Genomic DNA, 21983 nt, shown 5'->3' on the forward strand with positions numbered 1-21983 from the left:
GGGATGGTTTGAAGGATGGTTCGGAAGGTCCCCCTGGCTCACCACCCTCATCTCCACCCTTTTGGGACCCCTTCTGATTTTATTGCTCCTTCTGACGCTCGGGCCCTGTATCCTAAACAGACTTGTCCAATTTATCAGGGAACGCGTTTCTACTATTCAGACCTTGGTATTGACCCAACAATACCAACGACTCAACCAGGTGGAAATGGAGCCACATCCCTATTCTTCCCCATGAATGGAGGATTCCATTCCCTGAGATAAGAAAATGGGGGAATGAAGGGCCCCAGCATACTTGCTTAGCCTAACGCCATTTTTGAGCAAGGCCTGAAAAGTACGGGGAAAGTTCATGGGCACAGGAACAAACAGGGTATCTGCGGTCGGCCACCTGGCCCTAGAACAGGGTACTAAAGGTCAGAAAAACAACTTGTACCCTGGATAAGAGCCAAGTCAGCAGGCGTGTCGAGCTCGGGGAAAAACCATGAGCTGTCCTGAGTTTGAACCTGACCTCATACGAATCGTCCAATCAGAACCCTGTAAACTATGCTTCCTGCTTCTGTACCCGCCCTTCCGCTGCCCAACCCTATAAAAACCCTCCACTCCAGCCCGTCGGCGCGCCAGTCTCTTCAGCCTCTGGAGGGACTGTATCGCCCCGGGTACCCGTGTTCCTGAATAAAGCCTCTTGCTGTTTGCATCTGACTTGTGGTCTCGGTGTGATCTCTGGGCGAGGGTCTCTCCAGAGGGAAGACTCCAAACGGGGGTCTTTCAGACCAAGAACCCTGATAAGACCAAGAGCGGTTGGCTCCCTGAGCCACAGAACCAGCTAGCTGGATTGGACCAAGATCAGCTCCCTGAGATACAGAATCTGCCAGCTCCAATTAGACTAAGAGCTAAGATTGGACCCAGAGGGGCCCCCGAGACACAGACACAGCAAGCACAGATTGGATCAATAGCAGGTCGCTCAGACACAGGCACCTCTTGCACCTATTGGAGGAAGAGATGAGTAGACGTCAGTGCAAAAATACATGCAACAACATAAAGAGCAATATGGCATCACCAGAACCTAGTCCTACAACAGCAAGACCTGAACATCACAATGTAAAAGAAGCAGAAGAAACCTTAAAAATAACTTCATGAAGATGCTAGAGGCCTTTAAAAAGGAAATGAAAAATTCCCTTAAAGAAACTGAGGAAAAGACAAACAAAAAATTGGAAGAAAACAATAAATCCCTTAAAGAAAGTCAAGAAAACCAGGAAAAAGCAATTAAACATGTGAAGGAAACATTTCAAGAACTGAAAAGTGAAACAGAAACAATGAAGAAGACACAAATAGAGGGAATGCTGGAAATAAAAAACCTGAGTAAATGAACAGGAAACACAGATGCAAGCATAACCAACAGAATACAAGAGATGGAAGAGAGAATCTCTGGTGTAGAGGATACAATAGAGGAAATAGATTAGTCAGTCAAAGAAAACACCAAAGCCAAAAAAGTCATAACACAAAATGTCCAGGAAATCTGGGACACCATGAAAAGGCCAAACCTAAGAATAGGGATAGAAAGAGGAGAAGAATACCAACTCAAAGGCACAGAAAATATATTCAACAAAATCATGGAAGAAAACTTTCCCAACTTAAAGGAATTACCTATGAAGATACAAGAAGCTTATATAATACCAAATAGACTAGACCCTCCAAAAAAGTCCCCTCACCACCTAGTAATTAAACCACTAAACATACAGAATAAAGAAAGAATATTAAGAGCAGCAAAGGAAAGAGGCCAAGTGACTTATAAAGGCAGACCCATCAGAATAACACCTGACTTCTCAATGGAGTCTTTGAAAGCCAGAAGGTCCTGGACAGATATAATGCAGACACTAAGAGACCATGGATGCCAACCTAGACTAAATTACCCAGCAAAACTTTCAATCACCATAGATGGAGTGAACAATTCCAAGACAAAACCAGATTTAAGCAATACCTATTCACAAATCTAGCCCTACAGAAAGCACTAGAAGGAAAATTCCAACCTAAGGAAGTCAGATACACCCATGAAAACACAGGCAATAGATAACTCCACAGCAGTAAATCCCAAAGAAGAGAAATACACACACACTACCACCAAAAGATAACAGGAATTAACAATCATTGGATATTCATATCCCTTAATATCAATGGACTTAATTCACCTATAAAGACACAGACTAACAGAATGGATACGAAATCAGGACCCATCCTGCTGCTGCATACAAGAAACACACCTCAACTTCAAAGACAGACACTACCTCAGAGAAAAGGCTGGGAAAAGACTGTCCAATCAAATGGACTTAAGAGGCAAGCTGGTGTAGCTATCCTAATATCTAACAAAATAGACTTCAAACTAAAATCAACCAAAAGGAAGGGCATTTCATTCTCATCACAGGCAAGATCCACCAAGATGAAGTTTCAATTCTGAACATTTATGCCCCAAATACAAGGGCACCCCCATATGTAAAAGAAACATTACTAAAGCTTAAATCACACATCAAACCCCACACATTAATAGTGGGAGATTTCAATACCCCACTTTCACCACTGGACAAATCTGCCAGATTGAAACTTAACAGAGAAATATGGGACCTAACAGATGTTATGGCTCAAATGGACTTAAATCAATATCTACAGAACATTCCACACTAACAAAAAAAGAATATACCTTCTTCTCAGCACCCCATGGAACCTTCTCTAAAATCGACCTCATACTCAGTCATAAAGCAAATCTCAACAGATACAAAAAAAAAAAAAAAATGGGAATAACCTCCTGTATTCTATCAGACCACCATGGCTTAAAGTTAGATTTCAACAACAAAAATTACAGAAAGCCTACAATCTCATGGAAACTGAATAATGCTCAACTGAATCACCAATGGGTCAAGGAAGAAATAAAGAAAGAAATTAAAGACTTCCTAGAATTCAATGAAACTGAATGTACTATATACCCAAACTTATGGGACACTATGAAAGCAGTGCTAAGAGGAAAATTCATAGCATTAAATACCCACATAAAGAAGTTGGAGAAATCTCACACTAGTGACTTAATAGCACACCTAAAAGCTCTAGAAACAAAAAGAAACAAAGGAGGAATAAACACCAGGAAATAATCAAATTGAGAGCTGAAATCAATAAAATAGAAACAAAGAGAGTACAGAGAAAGAATCCATGAAACAAAGAGTTAGTTCTTTGAGAAAAATCAACAAGATAGACAAGCCCTTATCCAAACTAACCAAAAAGAAGAGAGCATCCAAATTAACAAAATCAGAAATGAAAAGGGAGACATAACAACAGACAAGGAGGAATTCCAGAGAATCATCAGGTCATACTTAAAACACCTGTCCTCCACAAAATTGGAAAATCTAAAAGAAATGGACAATTGTTTGGATAAGTACCACATACCAAAGTTAAATCAAGACCAGATAAACTATTTAAATAGACCAATAACCCCTAAGGAAATAGAAAGTCATTAAATAAGTCTCCCAACCAAAAGAAGCCCAGGACCAGATGGTTTCAACGCAGAATTCTACCAGATTTTCAAAGAGCTAATACCAATACTCTTCAAATTGTTCCACACAATAGAAACAGAAGGAACTTTACCAAACTCCTTTTATGAGGCTACAGTTACTCTGATTCCCAAGCCACACAAAGATGCAACAAAGAAAGAGAATTACAGACCAATCTCTCTCATGCAAAAATACTCAATAAAATATTGGCTCCAATAAAAACTGACTCCAAGAATTATCCACCATGATCAATAAGCTTCATCCCAGAGATGCAAGGAGGGTACAACATACGAAAATCCGTCAATGTAATACACCATATAAACAAACTGAAAGGGAAAAAAAAAAACCACATGATCATTTCATTAGATGCTAAAAAGGCCTTTGACAAAATCCAACACCCCTTCATGATAAAGGTCTTGGAGAGATCAGGAATACAAGGAACATTACCTAAACATAATAAAGGCAATTTACAGCAAGCCAACAACCAACATCAAATTAAATGGAGAGAAACTCAAAGTGATTCCACTAAAATCATGAACAAGAAAAGGCTGTCTTGCTCTCCCCATATTTATTCAATATAGTCCTTGACTAGAGCAGTAAGACAACAAAAGGAGATCAAGGGGATACAAATTAAAAAGGAAGAAGTAAAACTTCCCCTATTTGCAGATGATATGATAGTATACATGAGTGACCCCTAAAATTCAACCAGGGAACTCCTACAGCTGATAAACAATTTCAGTAATATGGCAGGATACAAGATTAACTCAAAAAAACATTCAGAGAAAAAAAAAACTCAGAGAAACATTACCCTTTACAATAGCCACAAATAATATAAAATACCTTGTGGTAACTCTAACTAAGCAAGTGAAAGTCCTGTATGACAAGTACTTTAAGTCTCTGAAGAAAGAAACTGAAGAAGATATCAGAAAATGGAAAGATCTCCCATGCTCATGGATAGGTAGCATTAACATAGTAAAAATGGTAATCTTACCAAAAGCAATCTACAGATTCAACGCAATCCCCATCAAATTCCCAACACAATTTTTCACAGACCTGAAAAGAACAATATTCAACTTCATTTGGAAAAACAGAAAACCCAGGATAGCTAAAAGAATCCTGTACAACAAAGCCACCTCTGGATGCATCACCATCCCTGACATCAAGTTCTACTATAGAGCTATAGCAATAAAAACAACTTGGTATTGTCATAAAAACTGACATGTGGAGCAATGGAATCTAATTGAAGACCCTGACATTAACCCACACACCTATGAATACCTGATTTTTGACAAAGAAGCCAAAACTGTACAATGGAAAAAGGAAAGTATCTTCAACAAATGGTGCTGGCATAACTGGATGTCAGCATGTAGAAGATTGCAAATAGATCCATATCTATCGCCATGCACAAAACTCAAGTCCAAGAGGATCAAAGACCTCAATATAAAAACCAGTTACACTGAACCTGATAGAAAGAAAGTAGAAAGTAGTCTTGAATGCATTGGCACAGGAGACCACTTCCTAAATATAACATCAGTAGCACAGACAGTGAGAGCAACAAATAAATGGGACCTCCTGAAACTGAGAAGCTTCTTTTTTAAGGCAAAGGACATAATAAATAAGACAGACTACAGAATGGGGAAAGATTTTCACCAACCCCATATCTTACAGAGGGCTGATCTACAAAATATATAAAGAATTCAAGAAACTAGACATCAAAGTAATGAACAATCCAATTAAAAAATGGGCTACATAGCTAAACAAGAGAATTCTCAAAGGAAGAAGATGCAAATCAAAATGACTCTGAGATACCATCTTACACCTGTCAAAATTGCTAAGAGCAAAAGCACTGCAGACAGCTTATGTTGGAGAGGATGTGGAGCAAGGGGAACACTCCTCCACTATTGGTGGGAGTGCAAATTTGTACAGCCACTTTGGAAATCAGTATGGCGGTTTCTCAGAAAATTGGGAATCAATCTTCCTCAAGACCCAGCTATACCACTCTTGGGTATATACCCAAAGAATGTTCAATCATACCACAGGGACACATGCTCAACTATGTTCGTAATAGCCAGAACCTGGAAACAACCTAGATGCCCATCAACTGAAGAATGGATTAAGAAAATGTGGTACATATACACAATGGAGTACTACTCAGCAAAGAAAAACAATGACATGAAATTTGCAGGCAAGATAGAGAGTCCAAGCTCTGAGCATGAAATAAAGGCTCTTTGCTTTAAAATAAATAAATAAATAAATAAATAAATAAATAAATTTGCAGGCAAATGGATGGAACTAGAAAATATCATCCTGAGTGAGGTAACCCAGACTCAGAAGGAAAAACATGGTATGTACTCACTCATAAGTGGTTACTAGATGTAATGCAAAGGACCCACAACTCCGGAAAGGGTGGCTAATGGGGAGACGGGGGATGGGAACGGACACCCAAGGAGGGACACATGGGTAGCCCTGGGAGGGCGAGATAGATGAGATCTCCATAGGGGATGAGGGATGGGAAGTGGAGGGTAGGGGATGAGGAATGAGAGCATGGGAGAATGGGATGGTTGAGCTGAACAGGGATGGAGTGGGAGAGCAGTGAGGGAGATACCATGGTGGAGGGAGATATCATAGGGATAGGGGGAGGCCTGGTGTTGGGGGAGTTACTGGGGGTCCCCAAGGATGACCCCGGCTTGGACTGTTGGAAATAGTGGAGAGAGTACCTGAACTGAGCTGGCTTACACCGGTGATTGGATTGGTGAATGATTGGATTGGTGAATGCCCTGTCATTGCAGAGCTTTTATCTGGTAGTTGGTAGGGGCAGATGTGGACATCCACGGCCAGGCACCAGGAGTCCAGTCGGGGAGAGGGAGGAGTGATTCTGTGAGCGGATGCATTGGGGGGGAGGGGGAGGACGACTTGGACTTGCCTCTATTGGATGTGCCTCCCCATGGGAGGCCTTGCCTTCTTATGGGGAGAGTGGGGGGTGGGTTGGGAGGGGGAGGCTAGGGGATGGTGGGAGGAGGGGGAACTTTGATTGGTATGTAAAATGAATGAAAAAATTTTCTTAATAAAAAAAAAGAAAGAAAAAAATGTTAAAAAAAAAAAAAAGAGACCCTGGCTCGGCAGAGAGTGATGAGCAAAAGGACACCTAACATCTAGAGACTGTGATATCTGTAAACATATGTGTACACACGTACACACACACACACACACACACATACACACACACACACACACACCCCAAGAGAAGAAAGATCTGCTCAACACAGAGAATGGACTGATGCAGTCAAATGACAATATAGGGAAACCGGTGAAGATGTCATTCTGATGGAAGGATGAAGGTTGGAGCCAAGGGGGTGACTGGAGACATGAGATAGAAAGATCTGAGTTATTTAGGAAACATTACTCAACAGAATATAGTGTCTGGATGAGAGAGGAGTCTAACGTAGTCTCCAGGCTTATGGGTGATAGGGTAGAAAGCAAGGTATGGAACATTAGCACCTGTATGTTCTGGCTGTAAGGCTTTAACAGCTGGACTGGCAGATCTAGAACTTGAGTTCAGAGTGTCATGAGGTCATGCTATTACACAGGAAACACCCTCTTAATACGGCAGTCTGTTGCCACCACAATCACCAGCTTAGGACTCACATGTTCCCCAAGAGGCAGACACTAAACATATGAATAAAACCTTGCACAGAAGCAGAACTTATATGAAGTTGCCTGACATACTACACTTCAAAAACAAGGACAAAGACTTAAGATTGTTCAACTCTCATGCATTATTTTCCCTCAAGACTGGCTATATCTATATATCTCCACTTAAATTATCATTATCAAAACACAACTTTCTATCTCTAAAGTGGCTCTAGGGTTGGAGAGATGGAAGAGCACTTGCTACTTTCCAGAGGATCTAAGTTCAGTTTCCAGCACCCATGTCAGACAACTCACAACTGCCTGTATCTCTAGCTCAAGGACACACTTTTCTGACTTCCTTGGGCATATATATATGGCACATGAGACATACATTCACAAAGGCGCACACACATACACAAAAAAATAATTAATTTTTTAAAAGAGTGGCTTCAACTTATTTTACATTAGCACCATTTAAGTGCTGTGGTCCTTGCACACTGTGAATCTGCACATGTGCTAAGAAACTCAACCTGACTTGGGCAAGCAGTCCCAATGCAGACAAGCCTGTGCCTACTGCAGTGACTTAGAAGAGTAAAGACTAAGTGTATGTGTAATAGGTGTTAATAAAATGTGAGTTCCAAGTAGCACTTACTGTCACAAAGTGGGGAAGAGATTACCAGGTGAGTTGATTTTGACGTCAATGTATTTGCTTGGTTTTCGCTGGTCTATTTTTTTTTTTTTTTAAGACAAGGCCTCACTATGTAGCCCAAACTAACCTCAAAACCATGATCTTCTCTCTTGCCTTAGCCTACCAGGTGCTAGGATTACACCATGCTTCACCTTAAATGGGCTTTCAAGAATAAAGGTGAATTTAAGCATCCAGGCCTGCTTTCTGAGACAGGAAGTGCAAAGTCTCAAACCAGTAAACAGATTCTTTCGCTGAGGGGCTTATCCTTTCAGTGTATTAACGTATTTTTATTTCTGCAACTGAAAACTCTATTGAATTCAACAAAGGGAATCATCTAGCAATTATCATTCTGCTTCTAATTATTACCCTGCTAAAGCACTTCAAAATAATTCTGTATAAAGTAACTTTTACTTAAAATAGGGGCCTGACATCTGAACCAAAATTTCATAGTTTTCAAGTCTAAAAATGCCCAGACACATCCACAGATTCAGTTACAATGGGCCAGACTTGTTAAACAAATAGCATTTAACCAGAAAGTGTTTCTTTCTACTAGTATCTACTTCCCTTTGCCCTTTTAGCAAAACATGTAAGAGGGATGAAATGTCAGTAGTGGTGGGTCCCACTTCTTTCCAAGAGATTTTTATCTCTTGAGATTCACATTGGGATGGAAATTTGTCCATCTGTACAAACTATGGGGCAGCTTATAAGTTCTCCTTATTCATTTCTTGACAGTATGTGCCAATTTTTTTCTAATTAAGCATCAGATCCTAAGTATATACAGCCCAAATAACTCTACCAAACCTGGCTTACTTCCTGAATCAGGAGTAATGTGAACCTAGGCCATCACTGTATCCGATGCAGTCCTGTCTTCGCTTTTACATTTTCCTATATCTCCTTCCATTTCCTGTAAGCAGAACTATGCCAGGCCCTTAAAGAAAGCATGCATCTATAGCATCAATTTCCATTTCAAAGCCCACTTGACTAAACAGTAAAGTAATGCACTATGTCTAGTTCCAATTCAATGTTCAAAGGCCTTAAAGCTGCATTCTAGGAACTCTGGGAAACAGTTGCTACTATACAAAACAGAGAGGATCTGGAGGCCAGTAAAATGATTGTTTCACCTCAGCTCTCGCCACAATTAAATGCAACCTTAGTTTCCTAATACTATGCTGTGAGCTATCTTGCAAAAGTTACAAAAAGAACCCCCAAACAGCCATACTTGTTTTGTATCATGTTGCCAACACTAACTTCAAGCTGGCTATGTAGCCAAGGATGGCCTTGAACGCCTGATCCTCCTCCTAAGTGCAGAGTGTGTGACACAGTGCTCAGCTAGAAATCAGTAAATTGCCCTTCCTATCCCCTTGCAACCACATTATAATGTAGCTTACAAGATAATTAGAATAACAAGTTCTTTACTCTCTTTTTCAGTCATACAGACCTTATGATTTCCTATTTTTCTTTCAACTCGGTTTTAAAAGTTTACATTTTGGTGCTGGTGAGATGGCTCAGTGGGATAAAGGCGCTTACTATGAAGCCTGATGATCTGAGTTCAATCCCCGGGACCTATGTGGTAGAAAAAAACAACCCCTGCTTCTCTCAACTCCCCAGGAGTGCCATGGCACCTCCCTTCTCTTAAAAGAAAATTTTAATTTTTAAAGTTCACTATTTTTACATTTATTTGAAAAACTAAGTAAAAAATTAGTTCTAATTTTAAAACTCTATACTAAAGCCCTACCGCTGATTGAAACAGGTCTTTGGGGCTGAAATGCTTCCTTATCTAGTTTTCTTCTGTCCACAACACATTAACTCTAAACTTGTTTCCTCTTTTCTGTTAGTGGCGTCCTTCTATGCACCCTCCCGCCCACCCTAGCCACTTGCTAGAAAAGCTAGAACCTTAGCAGCTATACCCTGGACCCCTTCACTTACCTTTAGCTGCCCTATCTCGTTATTATAGAATCTACCCACTATAAATCCTAAAACATTTCTTGAGTCCATCCCTTCTGACCGTCTTTTCTCCTTCATATTCAGATGGCATCAGCTACTGTGCACATTCATTTCAACTGCTCTACTTGCCGCTCATGTCTTCCTCTTTCCTGAGCTTCTTCCTGATACACAAACCAGGCCACATAGTTCCTAGGTTTAAAAAAAAAATCTAGGGGGTCTAGAAATGTCCATCAATTGAAAGCCATTAGGATTACCTTAAAGCATACTAAGCCCTCTAGAGTTCACATTTCATTAACTGAGGGAAGGGCAGGAATTAGAAAGTGGTAGAAGGGTATTTGTCCTGAAGTAGTCCGTGGATATACCACATATTCTTAATTAGTTTGGGTCTCCATTATAATACTAGAATTTTGAAGAAGTTTACTTAAAAAACAAAAACTGGGGTCTGGAGAGATGACTCTAGGTCAACCACATGGTAGCTCACAACCATCTATAATGAGATCTGATGCCCTCTTCTGGCCTGCAGGTAAATATACAGACAGAACATAATAAATAAATCTTTAAAAAATGCACATAAAATAAATAATTAAGTCTTTAAAACAAAATCAGGGCTGGGGAGAGGGGCACACACCTTTAATCCTAGTACTGAGGAAGCAGAGGCAAGTGGATTCTGTGAGTTTGAGGCCCACCTGGTCTACTATGTACAGTGAGTTCCAGGACAGTCAGGGCTATATAGAAGGATCCCTTTCAAAAAACAAAACAAAACAAAAAAAATCCATTATGCACAAGAGCTATAACTCAGTGGTAGAATACTTGCACAGCATGTATGAGTCCCTGGGTTAAACAACTTCCATTACCAGGCAGACTCTATTCAGCCTTTGGTAGATCTTCTTGACTTAAACCTCATTGTTAATTCCTCACAGAAACACTCAAAGAGGAGTTTAGAGGTAATAGATGAGGTCAAACTGAAAGTTTAAATTCACTACCACAGAGTTCCTTGAACTTCTTATAGAGATTAATGGCCTCATCAAATTTTGTTTTGTTTTTTTATTTTTCAAGACAAGGTTTCTCTCTGTAACAGCCTTAACTGTTTTGGAACTCACTTTGTAGACTAGTCTGGCCTCAAACTCCAAGACCTGCCTGACTCTGCTTCCTGAGGGCTGGGATTAAAAGTGTGTACCATCATGCCCAGCCATGTTTGTTTGTTTTTTCAGACAGGGTCTTACGACCACTGCAAGCCTGCAAACTCACTATGTAGGCCAGGCTGGCCTCAAACTCACACAGATCCACCTGCTTCTGCCAAAAGAAAGAAAGTCAGTCAGTCAGTCATGGGAGTGACTACTTAAAATCGTTGCAGTTAGGAAGTTGAGGCAGACGGAACAGGAATTCAAGGACAGCCTATGCTACATAGGTCTTCTTCCAAAAAAAGAAAGGAAAGAAAGAAGGAAGAAGCATTAGCATGAAAGCCAATTAACTTGACTTTTAAGTATAATAAAATGACATTATTTTCTCTTCCTCTTCCCATTTTACTGGGTAGCTGACCAAGAATAATACAGATGTTCAAGTGTATTGAAAAGTTAAGTTTAAAATATAAAGCTAGCATTCTAGTCATAAGGTGAAATATAAAATAAACAGAAGATGAGTTAGGAAATAAGCTGAAAGCTGCAGTCTTGAGACTTAAGAGTGGTCAATTACTGGTGCTGTCACAGAATGAGATGTGCAGCCCTGACGGAGCAGGGGCAGAGGCATGTCAAACCTAAAAACAGAGCTCCGGCTCAAATCTACTACAAATGACCTTCTTTACACCATTCTCCTCAAATGAAGCATTTCAAATTTCTATCCTTTAAGGAATAAAATTAAAGCACTTCTGAAACAGTTATGATTGCAACTCCAGTTCTTTTTGTGTTTTTTTTAGAAGTACTTTCAGTATTTCCACCATGTAGGTCCCAGAGATTGAACTCAGGTTTGGCACCAAGCACCATTACCTGCTGAACTATCTCACAGGCCATGAAATGCTTGGGGCTGTTGTTTTGTTTTCTAACCATTCAGTCAACTAAATTGTGACAGAAGGGGGATCAGGAAAGACATTACCATATTTGATGTATCTGTTCCAATTATAACATTCCAGATTTTATTTTAGGATCAAATCTGACAAGGAGCAGGCTAACATTCTGAGTAGCAATTTTAATGTTTTCACTAAAATGCTGTTCACTGTTCACCCTTTTAGAGGAAGGAGCTAATTGTGATTTAAGGTAGCTGCATCACTTACAAAGTGCCTTTTACTTTCTGTAACACTTGACTACAGATTTAAGCACAGAGTGGGGATTTAGCCTGATTATTGGTGACCAATAATCTGATAAAATATAGTAGGCTGAAATATGTTTACACACATGGTATCTTCTTAAAATGGGAAGTGGGTAAACTCACCAGGTAGACTGCTAGTTTTTATGTCAATTTGATACAGGTAGTCATTTGGGAAGATAACCTCAATTGATAAAAGGCCTATACCACACTGGCCTGAGGGCAAGTCTGTGTTTTTCATTTTGCTGTTATTGTTGTGTGGTTTTTTATTATAAAAGATTTATTTATTATGTATACAGTGTTCTGCCTGCACACCAGAAGAGAGTACCACCAGATCTCATTATAGATGGTTGTGAGCTACCATGTGGTTACTGGGAATTGAACTCAGGAACTCTGGAAGAGCAGCCAGTGCCCTTAACTTCTGAGCCATCTCGCCAGCCCCCTGTGGTGTGCTTTATACTTAGTTATTGATGTGGGAAGGCCAGATCCATTGCAGGTGGTGCCACCACTGAGCCAGAGGTCATGAATTATATAAGCAAATTTCACTGAGCAAGCCAGTAAGCAGCATTCCTCTGTGGTCTCTGCATCAGTTCCCACCTCCAGGTTCCTGCCTTGAGTTCCTGCTCTGACTTCCCTGGATGATGGACTATAAACTGTAAGATGAAATAAACCCTTCCTTCCTAAGTTGCTTTTGGTCATGGTGTTTTACCACAGCAATAGAAACCCTACCTAAGACAAGAGGCTAAGGAGGATATGAAGAATGTAAGAAAATATACAAATTCTGAAAGCTGGAAGGAAATTGGATTAGGAGATAAATGATCACGTGGGCTCAAAGGAAGCAGAGAGCAAAGTGTAAAGAGGAACAACTAGCCAGGCGTGGTGGCACACACTTTTAATCCCAGCACTAGAAAGGCAGAAGCAGGTGGATCTCTGTGAGCTCCAGGCTACCTGGTCTACAAGGTGAGTTCCAGGACAATCAGGGCTGTTACACAGAGAAACCTTGTCTCGAAAAAACAAAACAAGACAAAAACAAGAGGAACAACTAGAAAGAGAAATGACCTGTGGCACAGAACCTAAGAAGGCCCAGTCCTTGGAAAGGGGTGTATGTGAGGTGGGGCTGGAAAATGGGAGCACAAGTTCAAAGTCTGAGAGAGGAAGTAAAATTCCCTAACTCAATCCAACTTCATTAGAACTGTTCTCCCTAAGGGAGTATATTGATAACAAGTGGAAAGATGTCAAGGTCTACACAGTGAATGCTATGTCCATACTGTAACAGAGACTTCTAAATAATAATTTAACATATTTTTCTCCAGAGTGGACAGTCATGAACAACCAGACATTTTAGACAAGAAAGGAAGGAAATGGGCTGGAGAGACAGCTCAGCCATGAGCACTGACTGCTCTTCCAAAGGACCTGGATTTAATTCCCAGCACCCACATGGTGGCTCACAACTGTCCATAACTCCAGGATCCAACATTCTCACACAGACACATACGGGAAAAACACCAATAAAAACATAAGGAAAGAAGGGAGGGAAGGAGGAAGGAAGGAAAAGAATTTTTTTGAGTTTTAAAAAACCACCAAACTTAAAAGATGTTCAAAAACAAACTACTAAAGGATGATGCTCCTCTAAATAAAAGTCTAATATAAGAAAAAGGGTCAGACTGTGGTAGCACACACCTTTAATCCCAGCACTTGGGAGGTAGAAGCAAGTGGATCTCTGAGTTTGAGACCAGCCTGAACAACACAGTTCAGGACAGCCAGGACTATACAGAGACAGTCTTGAAAAACAAAACAAAACAAACAAAAAAGCAGCAGCAGCAAATGAAACTGAGTTAGTAACCTAGAGCAAACACCACGCGTGGTGGTTCACACCTGCAATCCCAGAACTTGGAAGGCTGAAACAAGAGGATTGTGAGTTCAAGGTCAGCCTGGGTTACACAGTAAAACCCCTCACCACATCAAATTAAACTAAACAAAACCTAAAGTAATGAAATGCTTTAGAAAAAAGGAGATATAATCATAGTGCAATCTGTGAGTGCCACTCGTTGAAAACTGACTTATAAAAATTAACCAAATAAATGACAGTAAAATATTCCTCAGAACTAGCTGACATACTTATGAAGCTGAACTGCTGAAAGTGAATGACCCCTAACAAGCAGGAATCAAGGTTGAGAAGGGGTAAAACAGGGACCCTTGTTCCCTCAAAGCTATATAGGCAGAAACTTAAGTTTACAATCTATAGATACATTACTGATGAAAATATAAGCTACACCTTTTCAAAACACTTCCTTTTCTGTTTATTATTTGGGTCAAGGAAAGAACTTGTGATACATAACGAAGACTAAGGTGTAAGAAAGCCAAAGTGAAGTAATCAGAACCCAAGCTGATAAGGGATTTCTCCTACTCACCATCTCTCTGGCGATTTCCAGTGCTTCCTGTAGGCCATAGAGCCTGCCACAGACCAGGTAGATTCCATTGGCCCAGAGAATACAACCCTCATGGACCCAAAATTCATTGCTGTCGAGAGGTAGTTCAGGGATTTGTAACTCCAGCTCAGGACCACCTTCTGAAGTGGTAGGGACAGAGGGCTTTGTGTCCAAGACAGCCTTTTCACTGCTGCCCTCAGTGGCTGCTTTTTTACAAGGGAGCCCTCTGGACAGGGACCGAGGGCCTCCACCACAGTCTTCTGAGCGGTGGCGCCGCTTGAACCTAGGATGAGCAGCCAGGCTCCTCTGCTCCTTCTGCTGCTGCTGCTCTTCCTCCTCCTCAGTGTCTGTTTTAGAACCATTAGAAGCGCTTTTGTGCCGAACCTTGACCTTGCTCTGCATTTCTGTGGACCTCTTAGGAGGTGGATTCTTCGGAAGAGTGGCTGCATAATCTTGGGGATAAAAGGGTCCAAAGAGGTCACCCATGTTCCGGTAACTGGCCCACTTGCCACAGAGACAACAAACAAGATGCCCCATAACAGAAGATTCTGTTACCACAGGTCCCTGCAGCATAAAGGATGAAGCTGGGAGCACCTTGCTTTCTGTGCTGCTGGGGGGAGGGGTCAGAGATCGCTGACCCTTCCGACTCCTCACCAGTTTGGTCTGTTCTTCTTCTTCAGCATTGATGATTGTACAAACAGCTCCAAGCTCACACTTATTTACTACATGGATGTAGGGGAAAAAAGATTTGTTCTTGGCATCAGTTTTATCTAGTGGCTGGGTAGCATACTTTAGCTTGATCTCTGGTTCTTGAGGTTCTACGATGGGAACTGCTTGTTTGGTTTTCCGCTTCCTTGGCTGGGCCCCAGGCTTCCTTCTCTCCCTCCTTTGCCTCTGCTTTTTTGGCTTTGGCTCTCCATCTGCAGAACCTTCTGGTATCTGAGGGGGTTGAGGGGGTGGAGGTGGTGGCTGCTGCTGTTTCTTTTGCTTATTCACACTACCGATGGGTCTCCCCTTTTTCTTTCCTGATGGGAAATATCCTTTTGGGGGGAAACTTTCTTGTTTGGGTGAAATCATGACTGTTTCATTCTCTTTCTCCTCAGTCTTGGGGTTTGCCTCAGGGGCCAATATGCCCACTGGAGCTACATTCTTTGAGTCAGGGAAGATTAGTGGTGCTGCCCCACCCAGGGAACCATCTGGTCTCCCTTGGTTACCACCAGGCTTCTGTGAAGCTGTGGACGTCATAGTACCAGAAGGTTCCTTTCCAGTAGGAGCTGTTTCTGCATGTGCCTCTGTCTTGACTTTGTCATCCTCACTGCTACGCCACTCTTCAGAGGGCCCTGGAAGAGGTTTCTCAGTATTCGATTCCTGGCTAGTTGCACTGACTAGGTCAGATCCCACCTCACCTTTTCTCTTCTCCATCTCAGCCTCCTGAGTAGCCACAGTCCCACCTTCAGGAGGACCACTCTTCAGAGACAGTATATCATCCAGCGTGACTGTATCTCCTCCCGCCTCAGCACTATTTGTGGATGCACTCCTCCTAATATTTGGGGATGTGATCTTCTGAACTATAGCTTCCAATTTCAATCCCCGTCCCTTCCGTGGGGGCAGTATTTTGGTCTTAGCAGGGCTCGTGAGGGTAACAGCAGGACAGTTTCTATTGTCTGGGTTTGGAAGGTCCTTGGAGGCATCTCTCTTAGGGATAGACTTGATATCCTGACTGTGAGAAAGATGGGTGTAGGAATTGTATGCCTTATCAGCACCTTCTTTTGATGGGTGAAGGAGGCGCCCTTTATCATCAGTGTTACTGTTTTTTACATCTTGTGACTGTCTCTTACTGGGAATAGGGGAGATAAAAGAACGGACCCGCCTCCGCATGATTAAAGGATTTTGAGAAGAATGATCCTCTTGACCTGGAAGCCGTAGCATTACGTTACTAGGTTTGGATGACTGTGTAGATTCAGTTAGTATATGTCCATCTGTCTCATGGGGTGGCCCATACCGTTTCTGATTAGACATTCCTGGAGGACCACTGCTTTTGGCTGGAGAAGTCTGCCGAGAAAGATCCCAACATGACTCTTGTAACTTTTGAGAGCTGTGCTTCAATTCCATGCCTTTAGTAGGCAGACCATCACTAGACAGGAGACAGCGCCCAGCTTCCTGAGTGCTTGGGTCATGGTATGTCCCTACTGGTGGGCCATACATCATACCATCTTTGTCATTTTTCAGGGGGCTCCGTACTCTGTCAAGAAACTGCTGCTGCCGTGGGCTCTTCCGTGGCCCTTCTTGCCTATGCTGTGCAGCAGCAATCACTCCCTGAGCAGAACTGCTGGTCCAATCCTTATATTCCTCTTGTTGCTGTTGGTACATCTGTCTCTTATAATGGAGCTGGGAATTCAAACCAGTATTAGGGTCCCCATAAGCATGAGCCCTGGTGTTTGTATGGTAAGCAGAAGCCAGGCTTTCTGAGTTGGGAGAAAAAGGAGCATGTAAAGAACTCCTGTTGGCCCTCTCTGAAAAGGTCATGTGTGGGTTCATGTGATGAGGGTCTCCTGGACCTCTGCTCCTGCCTGGAGACATCTTCAGTTTTTCTGCAAAGTCATGGTACTGAGAAGAGGTTCGACCCCTTATAGTCTCCCGGCTACCAACTCTACCAGGAACCCGCCGCATTGGTGTAGACCTACTGTCTTGTGGGCCATAGTCTGAAATGGAATCATGGGCTGCTGCTCCAGGGCTGACATTGCCACGATAAGACTCATGCTTGATGCTAGTAGAATGGCAGTGGTCTCCAGATTTCTTGTTGAAACTAGCTTGAGATTTAGATTGTTCAAAGTCTTCCTCTTTTATTTGCCCACTCTGGGATTTCAGCTTTGTTTCCATGGACACCAACCCCCCCGGAAGAATGACTGATTGACTTAAACTTGGGTTGAGACGCTCATTCCTCCCAATTCTGGCATCAGCACCCATGTGTCCCAGTGAGTGAGCCCCTGGGTCCCTGACAATCTGTCTTAGTGGAGAAATATCACAGATCACTGACCTCCTTTCAGAAAGGGAGCCCCCAGGCTCATGGGTTGATGATGGAGGTTCTATCTCAAACTTTCTGGGAATGGGATAGTCAGACAAGTTGATCTGTTTCATTTCAGGAGCTGTGCTGCTTGACTTCCTTTCCCATGGTCCCCAGTGGGGATTTTCTAACAGGGATCCAATGCTCTTGTTTAGAAGGCCCCTGCTGGCTAATTCATTGGTTTGACTGACTAAGATGTTGGGTCTTGCAGTTCCTTCTAGGCCACTAGTCATCCCTTGATGTTCCTGAGCACTTCTAGGATACCTTCTGTCAGGATGGTGGTGGTAACCCTGAAGCACTTCCTGTAGGAGACTTGGGAACTTCTCATTTCTCCCCTTTCGTTCCCCATGGCTGGCAAAATCCCCCTTTTCTTGTCCTGAAGGATACTGAGGAAAACCACTGACATTTCGTGGTACAGCTGACCCAAAACTCTCTTTGTAACTGTAGCGCAAACTCCCAGGAGATTTGCTAGGCTCAGTCCTGCCTGTGAAACTTGGGCCTACTGCTGAGTGGCTACTCTGGCCATTCCCCTCTCCATTGTGGTTAGAACTATTATCACCATTCTTATTTCCTTTGCTCCCTCCTCCTGGAGGATCTGGCTGTGGAAGTGATGTGTGGCTGGCTTCCTTTATACCACTATTGCTAGGTGGCCTCTGACTGGCAGCAGGATCCTCCTCTTGGGATCCTTTATCTTGTCCACCAGATTTTTCTACCCGACCTGTCATGGCTTCCCGGGAGACAATCACCCCAACTGTCTTCTCATTTACTTTTGTGTTCCCCTCAGATAGTGGCGTGTCCTTAGCACCTGGAGAGGCAGCTTCTTCCCTAGTTGCAGGACTGGTACTGAGCCTAGGGGCCTCGTTCTGAGCACCTTGTGTTGGTGAGGAGCCAGCTTTCTCTGAAGCTCCACACTTGTAGGTGGTGTCAGAGCTCGTGCTCTGGCCACTCAGTTGCCTCACTCTCTCAGCTTGATCTTCTGAACTACTGGAGCAACCTCCATCCAATGACTCTGCCAGAGGGGACTTGAGTTGTTCTTCAGGCTGTGAAGAACCTTCTGAGTTTGTACAGCTATCGGCTTTCTTAGATGATGATGATGGCCTCTTGGAAGTCTTCTTCTGAGGTGTCAAGGCATCAGAAAGTAACATGTGCTGGACAGTATTAGGAAGATTGGCCACTTGAGTACTCAGAGCACTCAAACTACTCAACCCAGGATCCGTCAGGCGCTTTTCTGGCACGCCTTCTAATCCAAACCCTTTGAATCCTGCAGCATGAGAATTAGGACTGGGCATCATTGATGGGGTTGGACTGAGTTGGGGCATTAGCTGTAAAATTCGGTTTCTGGAACTCATGGGCACATTGCCTTGCCCACACTGGAGAGTCTCACCACTCTGCATGAGAGGAGATGGGGTAGAGCTACAGCTTGGAGACTGAACCACAGAAGCAGCTGGAGAAGGGTTAGAAATAGGGCTGAAGTTCTGGTGGAACTGCATAGGGGACCTTACAGGAACCTCAGGCTGGCTGTACTGCCCCACCTGGCTTTGCAGGGGCAACTTGGTGGCAGCATTGGTGTACTGCATCACATGCTGGGGAGGATGTTGTTGCTGCTGCTGTTGCTGCTGCTGCTGCTGCTGTTGTTGTTGAGGAGGTTGTGGCTGCTGTTGCTGTTGCTGCTGCTGCTGCTGCTGCCCCTGCTGGGTTCCTGGTGGAATCTTTGCCTGTTCAAAATTCTTCATAGACTGAGGTTGATAGCTATAATTTGATTGTGTTCCATAAGCCTGTGCATTAGAACCCACATTATGTCCTTCATACTGAGATCCAGCATTCACACTGTAACTGCCATCATAGCTTTGTCCAGACTGACTGAAACGCTGTGGTGAAGGAAAGGAGGAGGAGGAAGAGGAGGACGCAGAAGACTGGTAGTGTTGGCCAAACTGACCCACTCTTAACTGATAACCAGCAGAAGATGGTAGAGTTGACGGCCTCTGCATTGGTTGCAGATGGGATGAGCCAGAAGCTGGTTGTCCAGTGGCTTGGGGCAGAGGCTGATGAGATTGGTAAAGCTGTTGTCTCAACTGCTGTACTTGTTGTTGCTGCTGCTGCTGCTGCTGCTGCTGTTGTTGCTGTTGTTGCTGCTGCTGCTGCTGCTGCTGTTGTTGGCTAGAGGCCTGCTGTTGATACTGAGCACTCCCAGGAGAGAAAGGCCCTGTGTAATCCTGCTGATAATGAGATACACCACCAAGGGCAGAGTGCTGTGCTTGAAATTGGCTCACATGACCCTCGCTCCCATACTGATTGCCAAAGCTGCTCCCCTGGGGAGGGCCATAGCTCTGCACAGGACCAGAAGGCCTTCGCTGAGGAGGCTGTGGGGTTCCTGCTGCCACAGGGTCTTTGTTACCTGCCATGTAGTAAAAATCTCCAGCTTCTTTCCTGAACCCCTGGTAGCCTTGATGGCCAGAGGTCTCGCTAGCCATCGCTGCAGCAGCAGCTGCTGTTCCTCGCCGTCCACTACTGTTGCTGCCAGTGCTACCACTACCACCACCTGCTCCCCCAAAATTCTGGAACATCTGGGCCTGACGAGAGCTGAACTCTTCTAGACGGGATGAGCTGTGTACCTCCTGTGGGTAGCTCTGCTGGTTTCCGTGGTAACTGCTTTGCTCCCGAAAGGACTGCATACTGTTCAGCAGCACAGCAGCAGGCCAACAGCCCTCCTACAAAAGAAAAAGAAAGAAAAGCATGAGACATACATATGCTTGGTACAAACAAAATAAATAACCCAATGACCAGATAAAGCCTACTGCTTTAAATTCATCTCCTTTTTCCTTATTTGAGCCATTTCTGATAATGCAAATAAGCAGAGAAATGGTCTAAAGAATGAAGGTGTCTGTAATACAACAAAGAAAATACTAGGTATATATGAATACATTCAACATAATTTCACTATTAGATAAACAAGCCTTAAAAATTCAACTTGGGTAAATACTCAACTGGGATAAATATTGGGATGCTATTGCAAGCAACAAAAAACACATTTCTTAATCTTCAGTTACAGTGGGGAAGGGTGACAAACACCATTTTCATCTCTTTATTTTCACTCATTAGACTGACCACTAAAGTAAGATAACTCAAATAATAATGAGGCAGTTGTCAGGGGCTATCCACGCCTACTCCCCTCACTGACTGAGAAACAGAACTATCCCGAGACCAAAGCCAGGTCCTCAGATTCGAATGTATACCACTTCAGGTTGACTGTAATTACCAACTGCCTACGATGATTACCTTCTGGGACACTCAACTCTTAACTACTATGGATTCCTTATATTGTAGTCACCCATATAAACATCAGATCTGAATGACCTCTTCTTGACATAAAACTGTCCAAAGTACCCCTCTTGACCATCTAGCTTCAATTTCCAGGTATTATTACAAATAAATATTTATGCTTCTAAAAAAAATTCCAGTTATTAAGTGCTAGATATAGGCCAGAGAATAGCAGTTACTATTCTTTCAAACTTCTGAAAGTTTCTGAGAAGTTTCAGTACTTTTCATGTGGCTTTCCATTCGGTTATTACTATTATTCCTATGGTAGAGAACAACAAAAATAAGGAGTTGAAAAAAATATCCAAGGCTGGAAAGATGGTTCAGAGGTAAAAGTACCTGAGTTTAGTGACTGTCTTACAACAATGTGTAACTCCAGTTCCAGGAGATCTGACACCCTGTTCTGATCTCCTTGGGTATAGACATATGTAGAGCACACATATACACAGAGAGCATTTGTTGCTCTTGCAAAAAAGACCTGGGTTTGATTCCCAACACCAACATGGTGGCTCACAATCATCCTTAACTCCTGTTGCAGGGGATCTGATGCCCTCTTCTGACCTCTGAAGGCATCAGGCTACACACAGTGCACAGACATACACAAATGCAAAACATTCATATACATAAAATAAATATGAAACCAATCAATTAACCAATCATTCATATAAAACATATATAAAAGTGTATCCTGAAATGTAGCCCAATCAATTAATCAATCATTCCTATAAAACACACATAAAAATAAATATCCTGAAATGTAGCCAGGCGTGGTGGCACATGTCTTTAATCCCAGCACTCCAGAGGCAGAGGCAGGAGGAGCTCTGTGAGTTCGAGGACAGCCTGGTTTACAGAGTGAGTTTCAGGACAGCCAGGACTACACAAAGTAACCCTGTCTCAAAAAAAGAAAAGAGCCGGGCGGTGGTGGCGCACGCCTTTAATCCCAGCACTCGGGAGGCAGAGCCAGGCGGATCTCTGTGAGTTCGAGGCCAGCCTGGGCTACCAAGTGAGTTCCAGGAAAGGCGCAAAGCTACACAGAGAAACCCTGTCTCAAAAAACCAAAAAAAAAAAAAAAAAAGAAAAGAAAG

At 42.8% G+C, this 21983-nt stretch overlaps 1 protein-coding gene across 5 annotated transcripts in view; it reads right to left on the reverse strand.

The window, feature by feature from the left end:
• Positions 1–21983, reverse strand: part of Tcf20 (transcription factor 20) — a 190175-nt gene that overhangs the window by 39863 nt on the left and 128329 nt on the right. For all 5 annotated transcript variants that reach the window (XM_052748464.1, XM_052748463.1, XM_052748465.1 and 2 more), the window contains one exon: positions 14502–20291. In XM_052748464.1, coding sequence (XP_052604424.1) covers positions 14502–20255 — 5754 coding nt within the window. In that variant the 5' untranslated portion in view covers positions 20256–20291. Of the gene's footprint in view, positions 1–14501; positions 20292–21983 lie in introns of those variants that run through there.

The sequence above is a fragment of the Peromyscus californicus genome, unplaced genomic scaffold (genome assembly GCF_007827085.1).
Source record: "Peromyscus californicus insignis strain IS unplaced genomic scaffold, ASM782708v3 Scaffold_20__1_contigs__length_68692818, whole genome shotgun sequence".
NCBI lineage: Eukaryota > Metazoa > Chordata > Mammalia > Rodentia > Cricetidae > Peromyscus > Peromyscus californicus.